This window comes from Nymphalis io, chromosome 6 (assembly GCF_905147045.1).
Source record: "Nymphalis io chromosome 6, ilAglIoxx1.1, whole genome shotgun sequence".
NCBI classification, from domain to species: Eukaryota; Metazoa; Arthropoda; class Insecta; order Lepidoptera; family Nymphalidae; genus Nymphalis; species Nymphalis io.
Genome location: NC_065893.1, coordinates 6,925,539 through 6,947,911, shown reverse-complemented (window position 1 = coordinate 6,947,911; position 22,373 = coordinate 6,925,539). Strand labels below are relative to the sequence as shown.

Below are 22,373 nucleotides of genomic sequence, written 5' to 3'. Positions count from 1 at the left end.
TGGGAACTCCAAGCGGAGGTGCTCGCAGAGGTGTACGGTTTCCGGGCCGAGGCGAGAGACGCGGCGATCGTCCAGGGTCGGCAGAAGTTTTAAGTGGGTATGGGCTCGGACATCAGCGAGCTCCACATACCGCCCACTGTTCCCGTGGGGGAAACGCGTAATGCGTTTTTCCATCGTGAAAAAAAAGTCATTATTGTACGTAAAATTTGAAGCCATTGCCAAAAGACATGGAAGTTTTCAGTCAAGATCTCCTTTCTGAGAGACAGTCATGGTCCAGAAGGACATGGTGGAGTGGGAATGGAAAAGGGCTGATCCTGCTCGGCGGAGCGGCCCCGACGCCCGGGGTTTAAAAGATAGGACGTAATCCTGGGACCGTGGATGCGTGAGGTGGGTCTCGCGTGTCTTATTTTAGACGGCACTGAGGAGGACGGTAGCCGGGATGGCCTTGCACTGCTGTACACACTAGCAAGGAGTGCGGGAGGGGTGAGATTACCTTCGCCCCCTGAAGAGAGCTTCACTGAGCTACGAACGGAGCACAGCATGGGAGAGGCCGCGGATGCCTTACATATTAACACGATCCCACAGCCTCTCCGATCTGTGCTGAGGACGGCCATCACAGTGGTTTTAATGGGCAAAAATCCCACATAACCTAGTTCCCCCCATGGGAGCCGGGTGCCTTTCTGAAGGTTTCCACTGTGGGGAAAAAAAGTCAAACTATTCGTGCATACTTTTAAGAGTCGTTTGCATAATTATTGTTTATCAATATAACTATAGCATGTTACAATATTATACGTATAATATTAAGCCATTGTCAAAAGACATGGAAGTTGTCAGCCAAGATCCAGAGCTTCATATTGGACAAAGTCTGGACTTTGTCCCCCTTCTAGTGATTTACACCAACAACATGTAACAAAAATATTTTTCTTTTTTCACTTCAAACCTTGGAGGAGGGAGTATTGAACTGGGGGAATGATTTCATCGGGATGTGAAAAGGCTAGAGCTAGCAAGCCTCTTTAATTCCGTCATCCAACATGGCAAGACCCCGGAAACGTGGAGCGGGAGTGAGGTGGTACTGGTTTTCAAGAAAGGTGATAAAACCCTCTTGAAAAACTACAGACCAATCTCCCTCCTGAGTCACGTGTATAAGCTGTTCTCAAGAGTCGTCACGAACCGGCTCGCCAGCCGACTTGACGAGTTCCAGCCCCCAGAGCAAGCCGGCTTTCGATCAGGCTACAGCACCGTGGACCACATCCATACTGTTCGGCAGATTGTACAGAAGACAGAAGAGTACAATCAGCCGCTGTGTATGGCATTTGTGGACTACGAGAAAGCCTTCGACTCCATCGAAAGCTGGGCAGTGCTCGACTCATTGCAGAGATGTCATATCGACTGGAGATATATCGAGGTACTGAGATGTCTGTACAACGCCGCTACAATGACTGTCCACATCCAGGACTGTAAGACGAAGGCGATCCAACTGTCCTCCAGTCGTCTATACCGCAATGTTTGAAGACGAAAGTCTTCAACCAATGCGTCTTACCTGCCATGACATACGATGCCGAAACGTGGACACTAACTGCGGGACTAGTCCACAAATTCAAAGTCGCTCAGCGTGCTATGGAGCGAGCTATGCTCGGAGTATTTTTGAAGGATAAGATCAGAAATGAGATTATCCGGAAAAGAACCGGAGTCACCGACATAGCTTGCAAAATTAGCAGGCTGAAGAGGCAATGGGCTGGTCACGTATGTCGTAGGACCGATGGCTGTTGGAGCAGACGAGTCCTAAAGTGGAGACCGCGAATCGGCAAGCGCAGCGTAGGGCGCTCTCCAGCCAGGTGGACCGACGACCTTAAGAAGGTGGCGGGCACCAACTGGACGTGGAAGGCGGAAGACAGGGAGCTTTGGCGCACCTTGGGAGAGGCCTATGTTCAGCAGTGGACAACGATTGGCTGTTGATTGATTGATTGATTGTGAAAAGGCTTGAGGAATGGTTTCAAGGTCGTTTGGACGCAGCTATGTTATGAGATTACTGATGGCTTTTAAAGCGAGAAGATACTTCCCAATATAAGAGAAAACCTTAAATATTTTCAATTTTTTATATACAATATAAACTTTTTACCATATTATATTTTATTGTGTGAACATGTGATATTGTTTTTCGAATTAATAAATTTAATAAATAAAGTTAATAAAGTTACATGTATACTGTTTGCTTAAAATTGTTACCTGCCTTACATACCTGAAAACAGTATGTGATAGAAAAAAGTACTTATGTGTTCTTAATAAGTGATGCGTATTAATGAATAAACAAGTAAAAATACCTAGATAGTTCGATTCAAATAACCTTTATATATATATATAACAAAAATAATGTATTACAGAATATTTGGCATAGCATGGCATAATGTATTGGAATTTAATATGTAAGGTGGCGTTTTTGTTGTAAATTTTTACGATAAATTAGATTAAAATAAATACTATTAAAATAGGTTTTACGATTAGGTTTTTATTATCAACACTACAATTATTATTTTAAACAATAGTTAAAACAGTAGTCTATTGTTACTATAGTATTATATTACATACGCTAAAATATGATATTCTTGTTTACACTTACATTTAAAACTTAGTCTTATTTATGTAAATTCGAATAAACAATGGATTTTCAGTCATAAATCAAATAATTTGTAAATATTATAAAGTATATAAAAGTTTTCAATACGTTTCGTTACTAATTTGGCAAGTTTTTATATACATTATCAATATTACTTGTAATTAGAATTAAAAATAGCTTACAATCTTAGATACAATAAAATACTAAAATATAAAAACTTGAAGCGTCTTACGCCTTAAAATTATATAATTATTATAAAACAGTAAGATATATTACAAAAATTCTCATTTTAAAATTAAAACAATATTTTATAAAACTACATTAAATTTTCCTAATGTCCGCTAATAAGATAAAAATTAACAAAAAGTTATGGTTACTGGACATGCATTTTCATCGATCAAAATTAAACTTATTAACTTTCTTTATATGAACAACAAATTTTTGCTAATTATGAACGAAGTCACAGCTTACACTAAATTTACGTAACGGCATTATTTAGATTTATTACAAACTGCATTTTTTTATTGAGTGTTTATAAATAAATTACTCATTATACATCATATACTCATTTAAAAGTTAGACTTTAAATTATTCCGATGGACGATAAAACTATAAAATATTTATGGTGAACACTTATTATCCATATGTTAGTAGCCGAACATTTAAGATAAACAACTTACATAAAATTGGATGATTTCTGTTTGACATGGAATAATTATACCAAAAGATTTCTTGCCCTAAGTATTTAATCACACGGCCTAAATTGTGTTGTATGTTTTATTAAAAATAGTATTTAAATCGATATCTGTTGACTGAACTTCAACATTCGGCACAGTAAAATTATCATAAGAAATGTATTGAGGAGGCTGCTGAACGAAATCTTTGGGTACAACCGGTCGTTTTTTCTTCTTCATATGTCCTAAAACTGACAATATTACAATAAATACTAAAAGTCCTATGCAACAGCCCACAACCAAACTAAGTCTTCTTGTCAACATTTCAACAATAGCCATGTAAGTGTTAGAAAATTGACTATCTAACGCTCCACTAAATATTTCAATTGTGCTTACACTGGTACATTTACTAGTGTAAGAATCATTCATATACGATCGAAAATTATTGAAAATTTGTTCATCACCATATAAGTTCATTCCTGAATTTTCCATAGATGGAGACGCTATTCTTGCGTTGGGCGTCGAAGATACTGCGGTATTTCTAAAATTGCCGACAGCGATAACACAAATTACGTATCGCGCTCCTGGTGTCAAATGATTTAATCTCGTTGATCTGGCCGTCGAATTCAGAACTTTGCCTCTTATCTTTGATAAACAAAGTAAAATATGTTAGAAAAGTTTGTAGGTCATATAAACTATTGTTAATAGAAGATTTAAATGGATTCACAGTACAAACACAATAACTTCGAGCGTGGGTCATAATTTTGTTTTTATGGTCCATCGAAGTCACTGTATTCAAATGTTTGGTGTAATTTTTGAAACCTACCTACTTTAAATATATTTTCCATATACATATTTAAATTAGGCGTGACATATCAACGATTGGTTACCCTTTCATTATATTATTTTTTAAATGAATAAAACATTACTTTCAAATGATTTTTAAAAGAATTGAGAATGTTAAATGTTAAAATTGGTACGTAAATAAAAATAAATGATTTTATTTAAAATGTCCAAATCAAGAATAATCACTAACTGCTTTGACTTACCATTGTTGGCATTTGCTCCCTGAAGTATGCTACTTGATATCCATTTAAGCCACTTTGATTACGACTGTGCCAAGAAACTAAAACCGAATACGTCTGAATGTCCTGTATGGCTATACGGATTACGACAGGTATATCGCAAAGTTTCTGAGACGGGAGTTCTAAAAATCTGAAACCATAAAGATTCTCTGGATATTCACATCGTAGCTTTGTATTTCCTTGTAAAGTAATTTTTTTATGATCTTGCATCCATATCCAAAGGTCTTGCGATTCGCAGTTGCAAGCCATAGGGTTTTCTGAAAAAGCAAAGTTTTTAAAGTTATGATATATTTATAATGTTTTTTTTTTTACTTTCTACTTATATCGCGTAAAATAAAAGGAAAGGAATTGCCACAAGAAACTTTCAAGTACAATCGGTTGTATTACATGCTCTAAAATATGAAAAAAGAAAACTATGTAAAATAAGGAGTAACGAAGTAATAATATTGCTTACCATCAAAGGCGATCGTTTCAATCTGCATTTCTAAAGAACGTAGCATCTCGAATGGTATCTTTTGAAAGTAGTTTCGACTTAAATCAATATATGCAATTGTTTTTGATTTTGAAAATATATCTGATACTATTTTTGATAGCCAGTTGTCGCTTAAGTAAAGTTCTCTGAGGTTGGCAAGGTTTTGAAAAACATCTTTAGTTATTCTCGAGATATGATTAAAAGATAGGTCCAAAATCTCTAATATCTGTAAATCTGATGCAAAGTCCTGCAGTTCCCTGATCGTATTGCGAGAAATGTTTATTAATTTAGCTGAGTATAAACCTTGAAGTCTCTCTGTAGGAATATTTTCTAATTTATTTTTACTTAAATCCAACGTTTCCAATTTATGTAAATTCAAAAACGCACTAGGCGAGATTAATGTAATTAAATTATGTGTTAATACTAGTTTCCTTAAAGAATTAAAGTTTTCAAAATCCTTACTAGTTATAATAGATAAATTTGTATTTGTAACAACTAATTCCTCTAAATGTGGAAATTGCTGAATCGGATATGTTTCTAACAGTTGTTTTATAGAATTTGAAGATATATTTAATACAATTACACCTGGAAAAGTCATTTCTGACATACTATTACTAGGAATATGCCTAACAAAATTGTGTGATAGATCTATTTCTTTTAAAAATATTGAATGTTGTAAGAAGTTCGATGGAAGAACTGTTATCATATTGTGACTCAAGTTTATTATTATCAAATTTTTAAGCGACGGAGATTCAAAACCATTCAATACGGAAATGCGATTATGACACACATTAAGAGTCCGTAAATTGTGCAATCCCACTAATTTAAAGAAGTCAATGCCTTGTAATTGATTGTGACATAAATCTAAAACCTCGAGCGAAGTAGCATGGAATAATGCATCGTGAGGAAAGTCTGTAAAGCGATTACTCTTTAAATTCAATTCCTGTAATATGTTTGTGTAAGCAAATATATCTTTGTTTAAGTCTTTCAAGTTATTATGAGCCAAATTAACTCTTCGTAAATTTTGATTCTTCATAAATATGGCAGGAGGTAGTTGCGATATGTTTGACATTTCCAATGTTAGTGATTGTAGCGAAATTAAATGTGAAAAAGTTTTGTTATCTAAATGCGTAAAGTTATTATTAGAAACAACGAGAGTTTTTAATCCCAGTATTCGAATGCAAATAATATCTTCCCATGTAAGTACATTGTTTTTTAGTTCGATTTCATTTAAATTTTGCAGTGTCTGTAATGACTTTTCATCAATTAAAGATATAAAATTTTGGTTAAGCCATATTTGCTTAAAAGATAAAGAAGAAATATTGAAATCTAGAACAATAATCTTGTTTTCTGATAAATCTAACGTTTGAAGTTTTATTAAATATTTAAATGCATCCCATGCCACATATTTAATGTTATTATTCTTTAGGAACAGTTGTTCCAACGTTACAAGATTGTAAAATGTTTCATTACTTATGTCATTTATTTTGTTATAACTTATATCTAATAACATTATTTTCTTAAGATGCATAAATGTTCTATTTTCAATATGCATTATACTGTTATTTTGTAACAATAATGTTAATATATTAAATAAGTCACTAAACAAAGTAGTTGTCAAAACTTTTAACTTATTTTCTGTTAGCCACAAAATCTCTAAATTTGTTTGACTTCTAAGGGAGCTATTTTTCAACAAGGATATATAATTATTATTTAGTTGTAAGGATATTAATGAAGAATTTCCATTAGGAAAAATATCGCCTATCGTGGTTAAATTATTATTCTCCAAATTAATAGTCTGAATCTTCCGTAGTGTAATAAAAGCATGAGAATCAATATTTTTAATTACATTGTCTTGCAAAAATAATTCTGAGAGTTCTGAAAGTGGACTAAACACATTTCGTTTGATATGACTTAATTCATTATTTTGTAATCTTAATGCTTTAATGACGACCAAATTTTCAAATACTGAAACATCTAAATCTTGAATTTTATTTCTATCTAAGCTTATAATTGTAAGTTCACGATTAAAGCTGAATATATTCTTTGGAAGTACTTTTATAAAATTTGATCCCATGTGCAGCATCGTTAGATTTTGTAATGAATCGAAACAGTTTGGACGTAGCAATTGTATAGCATTATGTTCTATGTTAAGAACTTTTAATCCCACTGTGTTGTTAAATGCATCATTCGGTATTTCGAAAATATTGTTTTCGAATAATAATACCTCATAAAGTTGCTTAAGATTACTGAATAAACCATTTATATGGTGTAAATGATTATAACTTAAATCAATAGAGCCTATATTTAAGTTTTTGCTGAAAGTATTTTTTCCTACATTTACAATTTTATTTTTGCTTAAATCTATTATTTCTATATTGAATAAATAATTAAATGCGTCTTCAGGTATTTCATGAATTTCATTACTCATCAAAATTAAGATTTTTATATTAGGCATACTCTTAAACCAATTTTTATCTATTTTGGTAAACAAGTTTGAACTTAAATCTAGATTTGATAGGTTAGGTATAGTAATATTGATGTTTTCAGGAATTGAATTTATTTTGTTCGAAGCTAATTTAAGTTTTATTAGTTTACTTAAATTTCCAAGAGGCTGTAAAGGAAATGTTTCCAAAAAATTTTCATTCATGTCTATCTCAATTAAGATTTCATCTAATGTCTGGAATGCATAATCAGAAATATTAGCTATTTTGTTACCACTCAAGTTGATTTCTTTTATTTTCAGATCTTTAAAAGTATTTGCTTGAATATATTTAATGTCATTGAATTGAAAATCAAGCGCTTCAATGTTAAGCTTGAAAAACGATTCATACGGAATTTTGCTTAATTTACTGCCAATTACACTTAAAGATTTCAGCGAATTACGTAATGACGTAAAAGCATTGGGGTTAATTTTATTTATACCAGTCTTTGTAATTTTTAAATGTTTAATTTTTGTGTGGGAAGGAAAAAAATCCCTGCTCAATTCTGTCGTCGAACGTTCCAAATTATATATCGATAACGAATGAATAATTCCTTTTATCTTTGTCAGTACATTCTTAACAATGCTGGAAGTAGCACTTGGACACTCCAAAAATAATTCTGAAACAATATATTGAACATGTGTAGTTAATTATAATGTTAAAAAGTAATAAATTAGCTTAATAATGATATTATATTTTTAAGTATACCTCCTCTATATTTATTACACGGACAAAGAGGATTATTCGATAAACTCGGACAGTAAGCATATTCTTCTCCTTTCAGTATCGGCATTTGGACCATTAAATAGAAGGCGTATATTCCACATTTCACAATATTTCGAATAAGTGTACCCATTTTCTTTAAATATCGTTTCATCAATATCTTTCACTTCATTTTTGGACGTCGTCAATCTACAACATACACAATATTATGTAGAAAATATATAACAGGTACAAAGCCAGAGATAAAAGTGCCGCAATTTTTTTTATTGCAAACGAGTTTTATGAAAATGCCTTGATATTGTTATTAATGTAGTATTATCCTTGAAAGTTAGACTGTATATAAACATTTATAAATTTATAAACTAAATTCAGCGAATATAATATTTTTTATCAACCATTCATGAGTTATAATTTTACAAGTCTTAGATTATACTTATGTTTATTACGTAAGTAAATAAGTAGTAAGTAAAGTGTTTAAATATTTTTTTAAATATACATCTATATTAAAAAATAACATAAAGACACTGTGATTTTATTATATAAAATTTATTTACGCTTCGATAATACTGTTATTGATACAAAAAACTTATGTCTTGAAAAAAATTAAATTATTTTGTAAGTATGTGTTATAGAGTATGTATTTAAGTATGTCTTAAAGAAAAAATATGATGAATAAAGTTAAATCGTACATAATTTCACATATTATTTTATAGTATTTCCCTATTAAAATTAATTTAAAAGGTTAAGAACAAGCAAGATTATACAAGATTATATAAGACTCTCTAATTAAAGTTTAACGCTACAAGAGGATTTAATTAATCGTGGTTTCTGTAGATATGCACAATTACTCTCTTTAATGTTAGGTGTCATTTATTTCTTTAAGAATAAATGAAATCACTTAGCGTAATGGCCTTAAATATTTATCATATTAAAAACGTATGTGCATTTATGGTGTGCAAATTTTTGAAGGTGTTTTTTTTTTGCAATAATTTTTATTTATAGAACCTATATACCGTGATGGTATATTTCTGGTAGTCTTGTAAATTAGCATTTTTTTATTATAATATATTATAATGAAAAAGGTATATATTATATATAATAATATTATTATAAAAATAAAAATAAGTAGTCACACTTACAAATGGTATTGCATGGCTTCTGATGGTATAGTGCCAATACGTGACCAATTTTGGGAGCTAAGTTGTCTTCCTTGTACCTGTAGGTACACTGGATAACTTACCCTTCAAACCGGAATAATTATTGCTGCTTGGCGTTAAAATATGTAATAAGTATTAGATGGGCTTGATGGCACAAAGAATTAAGTTTTATACTTTTTTTATATAAAACAGGTACGGACGAGCAAAATAGGCCACCTGATGGTAAGTGTTAACCAACGCTTATATTGCCAACGCGCCACCAACCTTGGGAACTGAGTTGTTATGTTCCTTGTACCTGTTGTCGTTTTTGTTATCTTTCTACCTTCATTAATTTCGTAGTAATATTGTATCAAACTGTACGAATAATAAGACATACATACATATTGAATAATAATATTATTGTATAATGATAATAAATAAAAGTAAAACGATAGGTACCCAAAGAAATAAGTAAAGTAATAGTAATAGTGTTAATGACCCAATGCTTGGCTAGGACCTCCTCTCCTTGTGAAGAGAAAGTTTGAAGATTGAACTGCCCCAATGCGGGCTTACACACACACGTGTTGAAAATCTGCATACACATGCAGATTATCTGATGATTTCTTTGACGAGCACATGAAAATTCAGTGGTTTCATCCAGTGGACGTTTTCACTAAATTTAAGTTTTCACGACTGAGAGCCACTAGGACTCACTAATCCATTGCGATAGCAGTCTTCGACACGGATAAGAGAGGTTGCGGAATCCTCTCAATGTAACACATCTACGACACCTTCTCCAAGGTACACTTTTTCCACTTGATAATAAAAATGATACGACTACACTGTACTAAAAATGATACTTTTTGACTCAAAACTAGTGAAGTGAATGTATCGATATGCGTTGTCATGTTAACCGCAACAAGCGAGTTCTATGTGAAGATGGCTGAAGCTGAATTATATATGATATAAAGTTCCCTATTTGTATAAATACTTCATACACGTAGTAATATTCCTTCCATCACAAATACGAGGTAAATTATACAAACGACATTTTGAATTGTATTCACGTAAGTAAAAAATAACCTGCTGATCGCGTTCTAACCTCTGAGCCGTAGAGGCTAGAACGTGTGAATCTTAACCGATGATTGCCGGTTCAATTCCAGTCAAATACTACTGAATGTTCATGTGCTTAATTTGTGTTTATAATTCGTCTCGTGCTCTCCGTTGAAGGAAAACGTCATAAGAAAACCTGCATGTGTCTAATTTCACTGAAATTCACCCGCATTGGAGCAGCGTGTTGAAATTAGCTCTAAGCCTTCTCCTCAAAAGGGTAAGGGGACTTTTACCTGGCGGTTGGACATTTACAAGCTTTTGCTTTACTTTTTAGATTACTTTTATCCGATCGCAGCGTCATTTACCGAGTCCAATATAAACCATTCAGGGACCTACTCAAACACACACAAAATCATTTATTGAAATCGATCCAGCCATTCAGGAGTTCAGTGCCATATATATGCAAGATACACATAGAAAATTATGTATATAAAGAGAAATAAGGTAACACGTTGAAAATAAAGTTCTGAAGACAGGCTTTTATTTAATGAATGTACTAAAACCAACTGCATGTATTTTGCTGGACATCACAGTCCCCACAATCATTTGCGTTGAAGTGGTCAAAAATTAATTTGTAAGCTTTAACCTACACATACTAAAAGGTTATCTTAAATGAAAGCTTGTAAAAATGCATGGAGCTAGGGTTGGTTAATTGTCATAAAGGATATATAAACGAATTATGTTTAATTTATAAACGTAATTTAAGAAAAGTGAGTACCGAGTTTACAGCAGGTTTAGACGACTTTAAAAAATAGAAGGAACCTACTCTGTCCTTTAAGTGACGCAGTTACTTTCCATCAGCCCCAACCCATTTACCCCTTATACCATAAATAAAACTGTTGTCGTTTATTCGATTAAGTACAATAAATTTTATTCTGGATATAATATTTATACCGAACCAGTTATAGCTTAATATTTAATTCAATCTTGTAAAAATAAAGATTTTAAAGCGGCTTTAGACTGTAGTATGTACTCTTGCTACTTAACTAAAGTTTATTTTGATTTTTGGTAGCAATGAGGCTATTAAAATCGTAACATTTCTACTTAATGCAACGACTTGTACAGTTAAAGTTGCTGTTCGTTTTGTTTTACGTACGACTGCGATGTCAATCAAAGGTGACAAGTAGATGACACGTCTTTGCCAGAAAAATTACAGTAGAAATGTGGCTAAAAGAATGTATCGTTATGGCTTTGAAGTTGGCGAATAACATTTCTGTATGATTTGCTCATATGACAGATATTATTAATAGTTATAATTTTGTCATTTGAAACATTAGATACCACATCTGCCACTACGGCAGGGCTGTATTGCTAATTTGTCTTAGAATCGCTTTGAATTGTAAAAATGTTTGATGAATGTATGTATATACTACTACAAAGATCAAAATCAACATCCAGATGTCTGTCTGTCATTTTAAGAATAACTGAACTTCAGCCTCAGAGGCAGACATGGGCAAAGAATTTAGTAAACTTTTTTTATTTTTACAAATATGAAGCGTCATAACTCAAAAACGTAGCAACATACGACTTTAATTAACAGTGTGCCAAGTGCGTTTTTTTTTTACTTATTCAATAGCGTTCACGTTAGCTGCCATTTGTATAGAATTTCGATTATACGGCGCTGTTTTCATTCCATACAAATCGTTGTTAACCTCTATGCTATCGAATAAGTATAATAACTCGCACTACGCATACTGGACTAAATCGATTCGTATTGATCTGAAATGTAATCGTTATCGATATGAAACATAAGCAAATCGTATACTAAACTACTCGCCGTATCTCCTACCTATTATCAATATTTGAAACTTTAATTTTTCTTCAAAATATAAATTACTTCGATTTTATGTATATGTATTTTTTTTTTTATTTTTTTTTTTTTGGTGTAGGAAGGCGGACGAGCATATGGGCCACCTGATGGTAAGTGGTCTCCAACGCTCTTAGACATTGGCATTGTAAGTAATGTCAACCATCGCTTACATATCCAATGTGCCACCAACCTTGGGAACTAAAATTTTATGTCCCTTGTGCCTGTAATTACACTGGCTCACTCACCCTTCGAACCGGAACACAACAATATCAAGTACTGCTGTTTTGCGGTAGAATATCTGATGAGTGGGTGGTACCTACCCAGACGAGCTTGCACATAGCCCTACCTCCAGTTAATATTGAATCACTAACGGTTCTTTGCATTAACATAAGTATTTATTTAAGAAACAAAACCATTTTTATCAACACAATCCCTCTAAATGTCAACTACATTATTCAAATGGAATAGGAATCCTTTTCATAATTCGATAGACACTATATTTTACCCAATAAGATAATAGGCTACACAGACCCATGAAAAGATGATTACATTGACAAATGACCCGACTCTTGATAATCTACTTGCAAATGTGGGCCAATTAATTCTCATATATAAATGGAGAAATAATTACATCATAAGCATTGTTTTAAAATTACAATTATATTGAATTTCAAGTGCGAAGTTTCTGACCGCAAACTTAATAAATTCCTGAGGCAAGGAATAGTTTTCATAAAAAAAAACACATGTCCCACTGCTGTCTTCTTCTCCTTTTTAAGGCGAAGGTTTAAATGCTATGCTTTAATGCCATCATGCTACGCATAATCTTGGTGTGAACCATCGTACCGGTAGGTGACCGGATGGTGAGGTCCCGGTGGCCACATCCGGGGGGGTTCCGGCGAATCAGTGCATTTTCCCTTAGGCAGTTTTCTCTGGGGAAGCACGCCTCTACACTTCGACCATCTTTGTCGCGGCAATGTGCCGCTTGCTTCACGCCCTCTGTTCACTTTTATTTATGGTAGCGCGTCATGTAAAAAATAACGGACGTTCAACGGTGCACACCTGGGGGTGTGCACCGTTGAACGTCCGTTATTTTTAACCAGTCCTACGCTTTTTGAAGTCGGGTTCGCTAACATCCGCGGACTCCACACTAACTTCAACCACCATCTTGAGACAGCACGGCCAGCAATGTTGTTTCTTACGGAGACACAAATACTCCGTCCTGTCGATACGGGTTACCTTAATTATCCCGGCTACGTGCTTGAAGAGTCCTTCAAAGCGAAAGCCGGAAAGTGTGCTTGTTCGTCAGGACGGATGTTTGCTGTCACCGACTGTGCTGCTTGGAGGCCCCTCCTTCTCCATGTAGGTGATACGTGTGGACTACAGTGAGTCTACGTGTGCCTCTACAGATCCTACAAAGGTGACTTGGAGACAAGCCGACTGTTTGACCACCTTAGTCGGGTAGCAGATACTGCGCAGGAGCAGTTTCCTAACGCGGAATTGGTGTTTTTAAGGGATTTTAATGCTCACGATGAATCATGGTTGAACTCATGCTTTTGCTCTCACACAAAACTTGACCCAACTGGCTGATCAGCCCACTAGGATCCCGGACATTGATAGGCAAGCGCCTTCTCTACTGTACCTTCTGTTGACTTCTCACCCGGTGTAATATTAGGTTGTGGTTCAAGCTCCACTTGGTTCTTCGAATCACAGCCTAATATCTACCAAAGTGCCACAGGCCAAGCCGCCGCTACCAGCGGTATGCAAACGTCGCGTATATAAGTCGGCAGATTGGGACGGTATGCACGACTACTATGCGTCAGTCCCTTGGAAGGAACGTTTCGTCAGTGGGAATGACCCGACGACCAGCACCGCTGCTGTTGATGATGAGATTCTGTTAAGGATGGAATACTACATTACAAGCAACCTACAACAAAAACATCAAAGTCTTGTAAGATGACATACTCAAGAGCTACCTTATTTCACATCCAACGAGCTCCCGTAGCTTTTGGTGTCGGACCAAGTCTGTACAAAACAATTTCTGCCAATCTTCGCTGCCACCGCTCCGGAATCCGGACGGATCACTAGCTCACACTCCGCAGGAGAAAGCCGATCTCTTGGCAAAACTCTTTGCAGATAACTCTGTAATCGATGATTGTAGTGCGCTACCACCAACAATACCTCCGTGTGGAGACACAATGCCTGACATTAAAGTCAGGCAGCGTGATGTGCGTGCAGAGCTGCAATCACTTTATGTGCGGAAAACTAGCAGTCCCGATGGAATACCAGCTATAGGGCTGAAGAAGTGTGCAGCGGAGTTGTCTCCCGTGTTAACGCGCCTGTTCTAGCTTTTTATCTCTGCAGGATGTGTGCCGGAGGCTTGGAGAAGGGCTAATGTGCAAGCGGTTCCCAAAAAGGGGGCTCGGTTGGAATGGATCTTAAACAACCAACTGAAGACCTTACCTTACCTAGAAGATCACTGTCTTATTAATGATCGTCAGTACGGATTTCGAACAAAACGATCAACAGGGGATCTTCTAGCGTACGTAACGCACCTTTGGAGTGAAGCTATCGTCAAGCGTAGGGAATCGTTGGCTGTCAGCCTCGATTTCTCCCAGGCTTTCAACAAAGTCTGGCACAGAAGTCTTCTCTCCAAACTGCCGACATATGGTCTGCCTGCTCAGTTTAATTCCTGCTTCCCCTTTTCTTCACAAGTCTACGCGTGCTGGCTCTCGATGTCACCGCCTTATTGTGACTTCAAATCTATCGCGCACGAAGAAATTTGGCAACTCTTTTTTTCGTTGCTCAACTAAAAAATGGAACTCTTTACCAGCATACGTGTTCCCTCCTCCTACAACCTGGGTTCCTTCAAACGAGGCTTGAAGAGGTATCTTGCGGGCTGGCAAGGCGGGGGCGGCTAGTGCAGAACATTCTTCCTGACTGTACTAGCCGTAGTCGCGTTTGGACTTCACTATCACTTACCATCAGGTCGAGTGGAGTCATTTGCTTTCCCGGTTTTTATAAAAAAATCCAGGCATCGTTTTCCGACATAGTCTAGCAGTCTGCGGCTAATGTAGCCAAACCAACGCAAAAGCTTTCCTGCAACTTATCTGCTACATCGCGAACGCCGAGGCTACCACGGATGTGCTCGTTACGAATGATATCTAGTCACGCCACACATCCTCCGCAGCATCTTTATTTCCGCGACGTGAAGTTGCGGACATGTCTCGCGAGATCTAGATTGCTAATCTATTGATTAAGAAACAAATAATAATAATTAATCTATTGATTAATAATTTAAACGTTTTGTTACAAAAAATATAATAAAAACGCATAATACTCACAGGAATATATAGATGATTGGTGGTAGGGCTTTGTGCAAGCTCGTCTGGGTAGGTACCACCCACTCATCAGATGTTCTACCGCAAAACAGCAGTACTTGATATTGTTGTGTTCCGGTTTGAAGGGTGAGTGAGCCAGTGTAATTACAGGCACAAGGGACATAATATCTTAGTTCCCAAGGTTGGTGGCGCATTGGCTATGTAAGCGATGGTTGACATTTCTTACCAATGCCAATGCCAATGTCTAAGGGCGTTGGTGACCACATACCATCAGGTGATCCATATGCACGTCCACCTTCCTATTTTATAAAAAAAGATGAGAAAAAATATGGAGTTAGAATTCGTAAATTTCCAGGCAGAACATATATAAATTTCCTTATTTATTTGAAATAACTTTGTAACTGAATGGTGAAAAAGAGTTACTACAGAGACTCTTCTCGATGGAATCTACATTCCGAATCAGATAGACGATAATCCTGTAATAGAACGAATCAGAAGTGCTTGTAAAAGTCTATTTGAATTAAGCATATTTTTAATTATTACTAACTTAATAATAATCTTAACAAACATTTATATAACCAACTAACCCTTTAGGCTGTTGTCGTCCCCACTCCTGGTACAAACTCACCACATAATTTGAAGAGGAAATAAAAATATAAATAAAACCTTAAACTATGCAATAAGATTATACTAAAAAGATCGTATATTTTAAGATTTCAGAAATTTTAATTTTGTGTTATATCCATTTCATGTTTTTCCTTATTTTTTACAGGCTAACGATCTTTGCAAAGATTTTTTTCAATTTTGTAATTAATTGTTTAAAATTATGGATGTAATTGTTCCTTGTCACACTATTTTTTTCTTTGCTTCTTATTTTTGGTTTATGATTCGTCTTTTTATTGCTTATTATTTGTTTCTCGAATAAAATAAATAAATAAATATTGCCAGACATAATTACTCCAGTCCGAAAAACAGTCTCGCCAGACGACTTAACGAGTTCCAGCCCCCAGAGCAAGCCGGCTTTCGATCAGGCTACAGCACCGTGGACCACATCCATACTGTTCGGCAGATTGTGCAGAAGACCGAAGAGTACAATCAGCCGCTGTGTATGGCATTTGTGGACTACGAGAAAGCCTTCGACTCCATCGAAAGCTGGGCAGTGCTCGACTCATTGCAGAGATGTCATATCGACTGGAGATATATCGAGGTACTGAGATGTCTGTACAACGCCACTACAATGACTGTCCACATCCAGGACTGTAAGACGAAGGCGATCCAACTGCGCAGAGGGGTGAGACAAGGGGATGTAATATCCCCGAAACTGTTCACCAACGCGTTGGAAGACGTTTTCAAGACGCTGGATTGGACTGGGTATGGATTCAATGTAAACGGCGAGTACATCTCACACCTTCGATTTGCCGACGATATCGTCATCATAGCAGAGTCGCTGGAACAACTCACCGAAATGCTGCGTAGAATAGGCGAGTCTTCCCGGTGTGTCGGTCTCGGTATAAAATTGGACAAGACCAAGGTCATGTTCAATAGGCATGTCGTGCCGGGACCGATATACGTCGAGGGGAAACCTCTCGAAGTTGTTAGTGAATATACCTACCTAGGACAGATAATACAAGTCGGTAGGAACAACTTCGAGAAGGAAGCCGATCGAAGAATTCGCTTGGGATGGGCAGCATTTGGCAACCATCGTCAAGTCCTCAAGTCGTCTATACCGTAATGTTTGAAGACGAAAGTCTTCAACCAATGCGTCTTACCTGCCATGACATACGGTGCCGAAACGTGGACACTAACTGCGGGACTAGTCCACAAATTCAAAGTAGCTCAGCGTGCTATGGAGGGAGCTATGCTCGGAGTATCTTTGAATGATAAGATCAGAAATGAGATTATCCGGAAAAGAACCGGAGTCACGGACATAGCTTGAAAAATTAGCAGGCTGAAGTGGCAGTGGGCTGGTCACGTATGTCGTAGGACCGATGGCCGTTGGAGCAGACGAGTCCTAGAGTGGAGACCGCGAATCGGCAAGCGCAGCGTAGGGCGCCCTCCAGCCAGGTGGACCGACGACCTTAAGAAGGTGGCGGGCACCAACTGGATGCGGAAGGCGCAGGACAGGGAGCTTTGGCGCACCTTGGGAGAGGTCTATGTTCAGCAGTGGACAACGATTGGCTGTTGATTGATTGATTGATTGATGGATTTCATATTTCAGGGACAAGATTTTAAAGTTCCATTTAAAGATATTTGATTGATTGATTATTTTAATTACAAAATTTGCCACGTTGAAAACAATATATGATAATTCATCTAATTAAATAAATGCTACTAACTAATTCAAGTTGGACGATTCATAAAAAGGATAGATAATTAGTTGAATGGCCTGACGAGTTTATGTGGATAAGTGAGTGGATAGACGAATGAATTGGTCGATTAATATCTATAACCTGTTTAGTTGAATGATTGGATTAGCAGTTGGCGAATGTGTAAAACGTGTCGGCCGTCAGAGCGTCACGGTAGCATGCGCAAGTTATACCGTTGCGCTCCTCGTTAAGACGGAAAGGGTATCGCTGGTTTTTTATTGGGTATTCCGAAAATCGGGGCGCACTCGGCCTTGATAAATTTAATAATAACGAATAGATGTGAATGAATTAGCATATTTAATATTATATATATAGGAATTTTATTTAATATTTCTTACATTATTTGATATAATGATATGATGATTAATATAATCCTATAATCAATGATATTGTAATCTTAGTTAGATATTATTTTCTACATTTATAAAATTTGCTATACCTAATGCAATATGCTGTAATAAATAATTATTAAGTACCTACCCTATACCTCGTTTCAATAAAAATAACTTTTCAATAACTTATTTGCTGTAAATGTAGTTAGTTGAAATAGTAGAAGTTGTTTAAAGTTATTAAATTTACGTACATAATTTTAAACCCGACACTTAGGACCATTTTTAAGAATACGAAGCGGTAGCAATTTCTAAATGTTAGTTAACATTAGCATTGCTATAATCAGTGGGTAAAACAATGTACTAGCTAGGTAAGGAACATTATCGATGTTTGATTATCTGGATTTAATTGCCTATAATGTATTTCAATTTCGTTGGCTTTGTTAAGAAATTATTATAATATTCGCATCTACTTTCTTACTTTATTATTATTCAACCAATAAAAATATAGAAATGTTATATATTATATGTTAATTATACAATTTACTATAATTCAATTAATTTTGCCGTTACATTTTAATTAGCCTTAGCATACTTTGATCATTTGGTGCAAGTTCGTCTGGGTAGGTAACACCCACTCATCATATATTCTGTCGATAAACTGTGACCGAGTATAACTAGGGACTAAACATCTTAGTCCCCAAGATTGGCGGCGTATTGGCGCCATACATATGGAATTATATAAAAAATAAATGATAATCTATTACTTATTTTTCTTCCGAAATTATAATAAGCTGCATTTAATGGTATAACGTTTTATCAACAAATAATACAACTGTTGTGTTATTTGTACCTCGATATGAACGTAATTAAATTGTGTAGGACACCATACGTCCCACAAGAGAAACTACGCCAAGTTAAAATATGAATTAGACTATTACAGAGGCGGTCACTGGCCGCCAACTTACTGCGCTATGATATCGTTCAGTTCTCTGTATAAGTGACAGACGGTGCTAATGACAAAAGGTTATCATTTCATCGATACGTTATAAGCAAAATGATTTAGATATAAGATTAAAGAGTCAACACCAGTGCATGAGGCAGTTTGTTGTTTAATGAATCCATACTAAAATTATAAATGCGAAAGTAACTCTGTCTGTCTATATGTTACGCTTCATGGCTAAACCACGGATCCTATTTTGAGGAAATTTGGTATGAGGTAAGCTTTAAATCCAAGGAAGGATATAGACATAATTTAGTTGTTGGGTTATAACTTAGCTTGCTTATAATGTTTACTTATATATTAAATGTGTCTTTAGTTATAATCTGTTTTGTGGACCATAAATAAATAAATAAATAAATTGGTGCGTACAGCTTCACCAAGGCGTGACCTTTACCAGTGAATCTATTTGTTATCAGTAATTGCCAATAGATATCTTTAATCTAATTAGGAATGTCTGTACGGCGGTCACCACCCACCGTGCTCACTCCTAATTTTCTAACACAAGACTCAGACTCGGCGTCATTTATTGTGAAGTCCGACGAACGTTACTAATACGTTTATGATATTGTGTAGGGCAGTGTGTGCAAGGCAGTTCCTTTATTTCTATAGTCGCAACGTATCCGTGTTTACGCTTAATTCGTTTATGATAGTGTGGTTGCTATATAAGCAACCACAATATTATAAACGAATTTTATAATAAAGTAAGTACGCTTAATTCGTTTCATTTTACAATGAAAACAAGAGGCAGAATTGTTGACCCTTAAAGAAAATATGGAAACGATCAAACAACAAAATACTAACTACCTAAAGTCCCTCCAATTTCTGTCAGAAAAGTACGACACTAATTCGTAAGTTCTTAAGTTGTACACTATTTTCTTTATCAATGGACTGGCCATTGTTGGTAAAGAAAATAGTGTACAAAAATAACTTATATTAGCCCTCGAACGTAAAGTAGAAAAACTAGAACGAAACATTAAATCATCATTGATTTAAATTGAAAACATCCCGCATTCTAAATTATTTAATACTATTATTATCTAATACTTTTACCTTCTATGACAACAATCAAGTTATAAACACTGACATAGACACAATTTATCTGGTGGATCTCTCTATCTCTCTTAAACTAATTGTGCAAAACATACGGAATATAAATTTAAGTTTTATCAACTTTCAAACAATTTTGAAACGCTCTAAAATTGAGTGTCTGCGGCCTTACATCTAACCACTTGACCAACGAGGCAGTCAATAGTAATTATTACCTCTGTACCGATCCCTACGAGTAATCGAGCCTGGTAATCTTTAAAACAGTTATTATTAGCATGGATACTAGTCTCTCACGAAGGAATGTGACCATTGTTAACGGTTTAATACTACTGATTAATTAAAATACCTGTACATTATCTTTGTGATGAGAAATAAATATCGTTTCTTTTCAAATATAATAACATATCCTCCCCCTACTACGCGACCGCGGGAGAAAACTAGATATATATAGTGGTCATATCCTTACGAGATACCAAAGCAAGTTTAGAAGTTCCCTAAATATTAACTAAAGTATATATGTATATAATATATAATATTATATTATCAATGAGTCATAATTTAGTTTATGTTGTATCTACTATAACAAGATTTTATATAAAGTTAGGCTGTTATAACTTTTAATTAGTAATGAGATTTTTTAGTTTTGTGACATATGAAAATATGTTTTAAAAAAAAACAAAAGATTTGTAGTTGTAAGATTTTGTATTGTACTCAATTTACAAAAAAATTAAGAAGTGTCCATAATTAAAATTAAATTAGCTAAGGATTGGTGCTTAAGTAAACAGATAAAACAGGAGGTAAGTTCGTTAACATAAAACATAAAATAAAGTATCTCAGTCTTGTTTTCGCTTGAATCTAACAAATGGCGCTTATCCTTTCCGGGAAATAAACGACCACCGAGAAGTGCTGAGAGACGGCTTGTCGATTTTGAAGTAATCGAACCTTTCCAATAACAATTTCTTGATTGCTTCTCATTTTTACCTTCCTAGTTGTTGTTATTTCAATGATCATGTAAAATAATTAAAAACATTTTTTTCTACCATTTAAAAAAATATCATTACTTATAAATAATAGTTTAATCTAATTTTTAGTTTAAAATTAATTATTTAATTTGTTAATAGTGATATAAAAATATATTTTAATTTAATAATAACAATATAAAAGGCATTTTCATATAGTTATTATATTAGACCTTATTATAACATAAATCCATTTTTTTAAAGTATGATAACAAAAGTTTTTGAACATTTGAATTATCTTTTACTTAGGATGTAAAAAAATTGTTTCGAACTACAAATTTACGTCAGGTAATAAAAAAGTCGGTAAACTAAAACTAAAAAAAGAAAACATAAAACGAAATCTTTATTTATAAGCATTAAAACAATGAACTTACCATTTTTATTAACAAGTCACTTTTTTAATTATATTTCACAATGCCACAAAACACTGTCGAACACAAGTCCTTTACATATCCAAGTAGTAACTTTTGTCCATAAGCACACTTTCGGTTTAAATGGCGCGCTCGGCGAAATCTCGGCGATATAATTCCGAAACTGAATTTGGAACAGTCTGGAGCGACCGTCGTGTTTCCACTCCCGCAGCTCACTGGCAGAGAGATCTCAACGGAGTCTGCGTAATAGAACGGCATTCCTACAGATTGCTATATGGGAATAAACGCTAATAAATTACCAACATCATACACGCGTAACGCCAACCCGAATGAGCCCGTGTTCTTGATTAGTTTGAAGTCTTTGATAATGTGTTCTACAACAACATTAGGTTCATGATGGCCCAAATAAACGCGCAGTTTTAACATAATCTTATAAATTTTAATCATTTCAAACGGATTTAAAGTTAAATTAGCAATTTACTTCTAAAATGAAAACTGAGTTTATTTAACTTGTTTAATGATTATATGTAAAAAAATAGACTAGAGCTTACTATATTCTTCTTACTTCATTTAATCCAGCTCTGAAAACTTTAAAATGTGAAGTTTCAGCAGTATTTAGTTTTGAAAAAATAAAAATTCTATTTGCCAGAAAAAAAAAATGGATTATGAATTATAATATATTGAGATTTTACACATGTGAAGAATCAAATTACATTGATTTTTTGAGTATCTCTCACGATAAAGCTTAGTTTCTACTTGGATGCAAAATAAGTTATTTGCGGAGTTCTTC

General features: G+C 34.9%; 1 protein-coding gene across 1 annotated transcript in view; it reads right to left on the bottom strand.

Annotated features, from left to right (window-relative positions):
• Positions 1 to 3,748: 3,748 nt before the first annotated feature.
• The window catches only part of LOC126769223 (leucine-rich repeat and fibronectin type-III domain-containing protein 5-like), a 78,587-nt gene continuing 59,962 nt past the window's right edge, over positions 3,749 to 22,373 (bottom strand). Inside the window, exons 2-4 of the mRNA XM_050487859.1 lie at positions 4,828 to 5,788; positions 4,338 to 4,630; positions 3,749 to 3,829 (exon numbers count right to left, since the gene is read on the bottom strand). Coding sequence (XP_050343816.1) covers positions 3,749 to 3,829; positions 4,338 to 4,630; positions 4,828 to 5,551 — 1,098 coding nt within the window. The 5' untranslated portion in view covers positions 5,552 to 5,788. The remainder of the gene's footprint in view (positions 3,830 to 4,337; positions 4,631 to 4,827; positions 5,789 to 22,373) is intronic.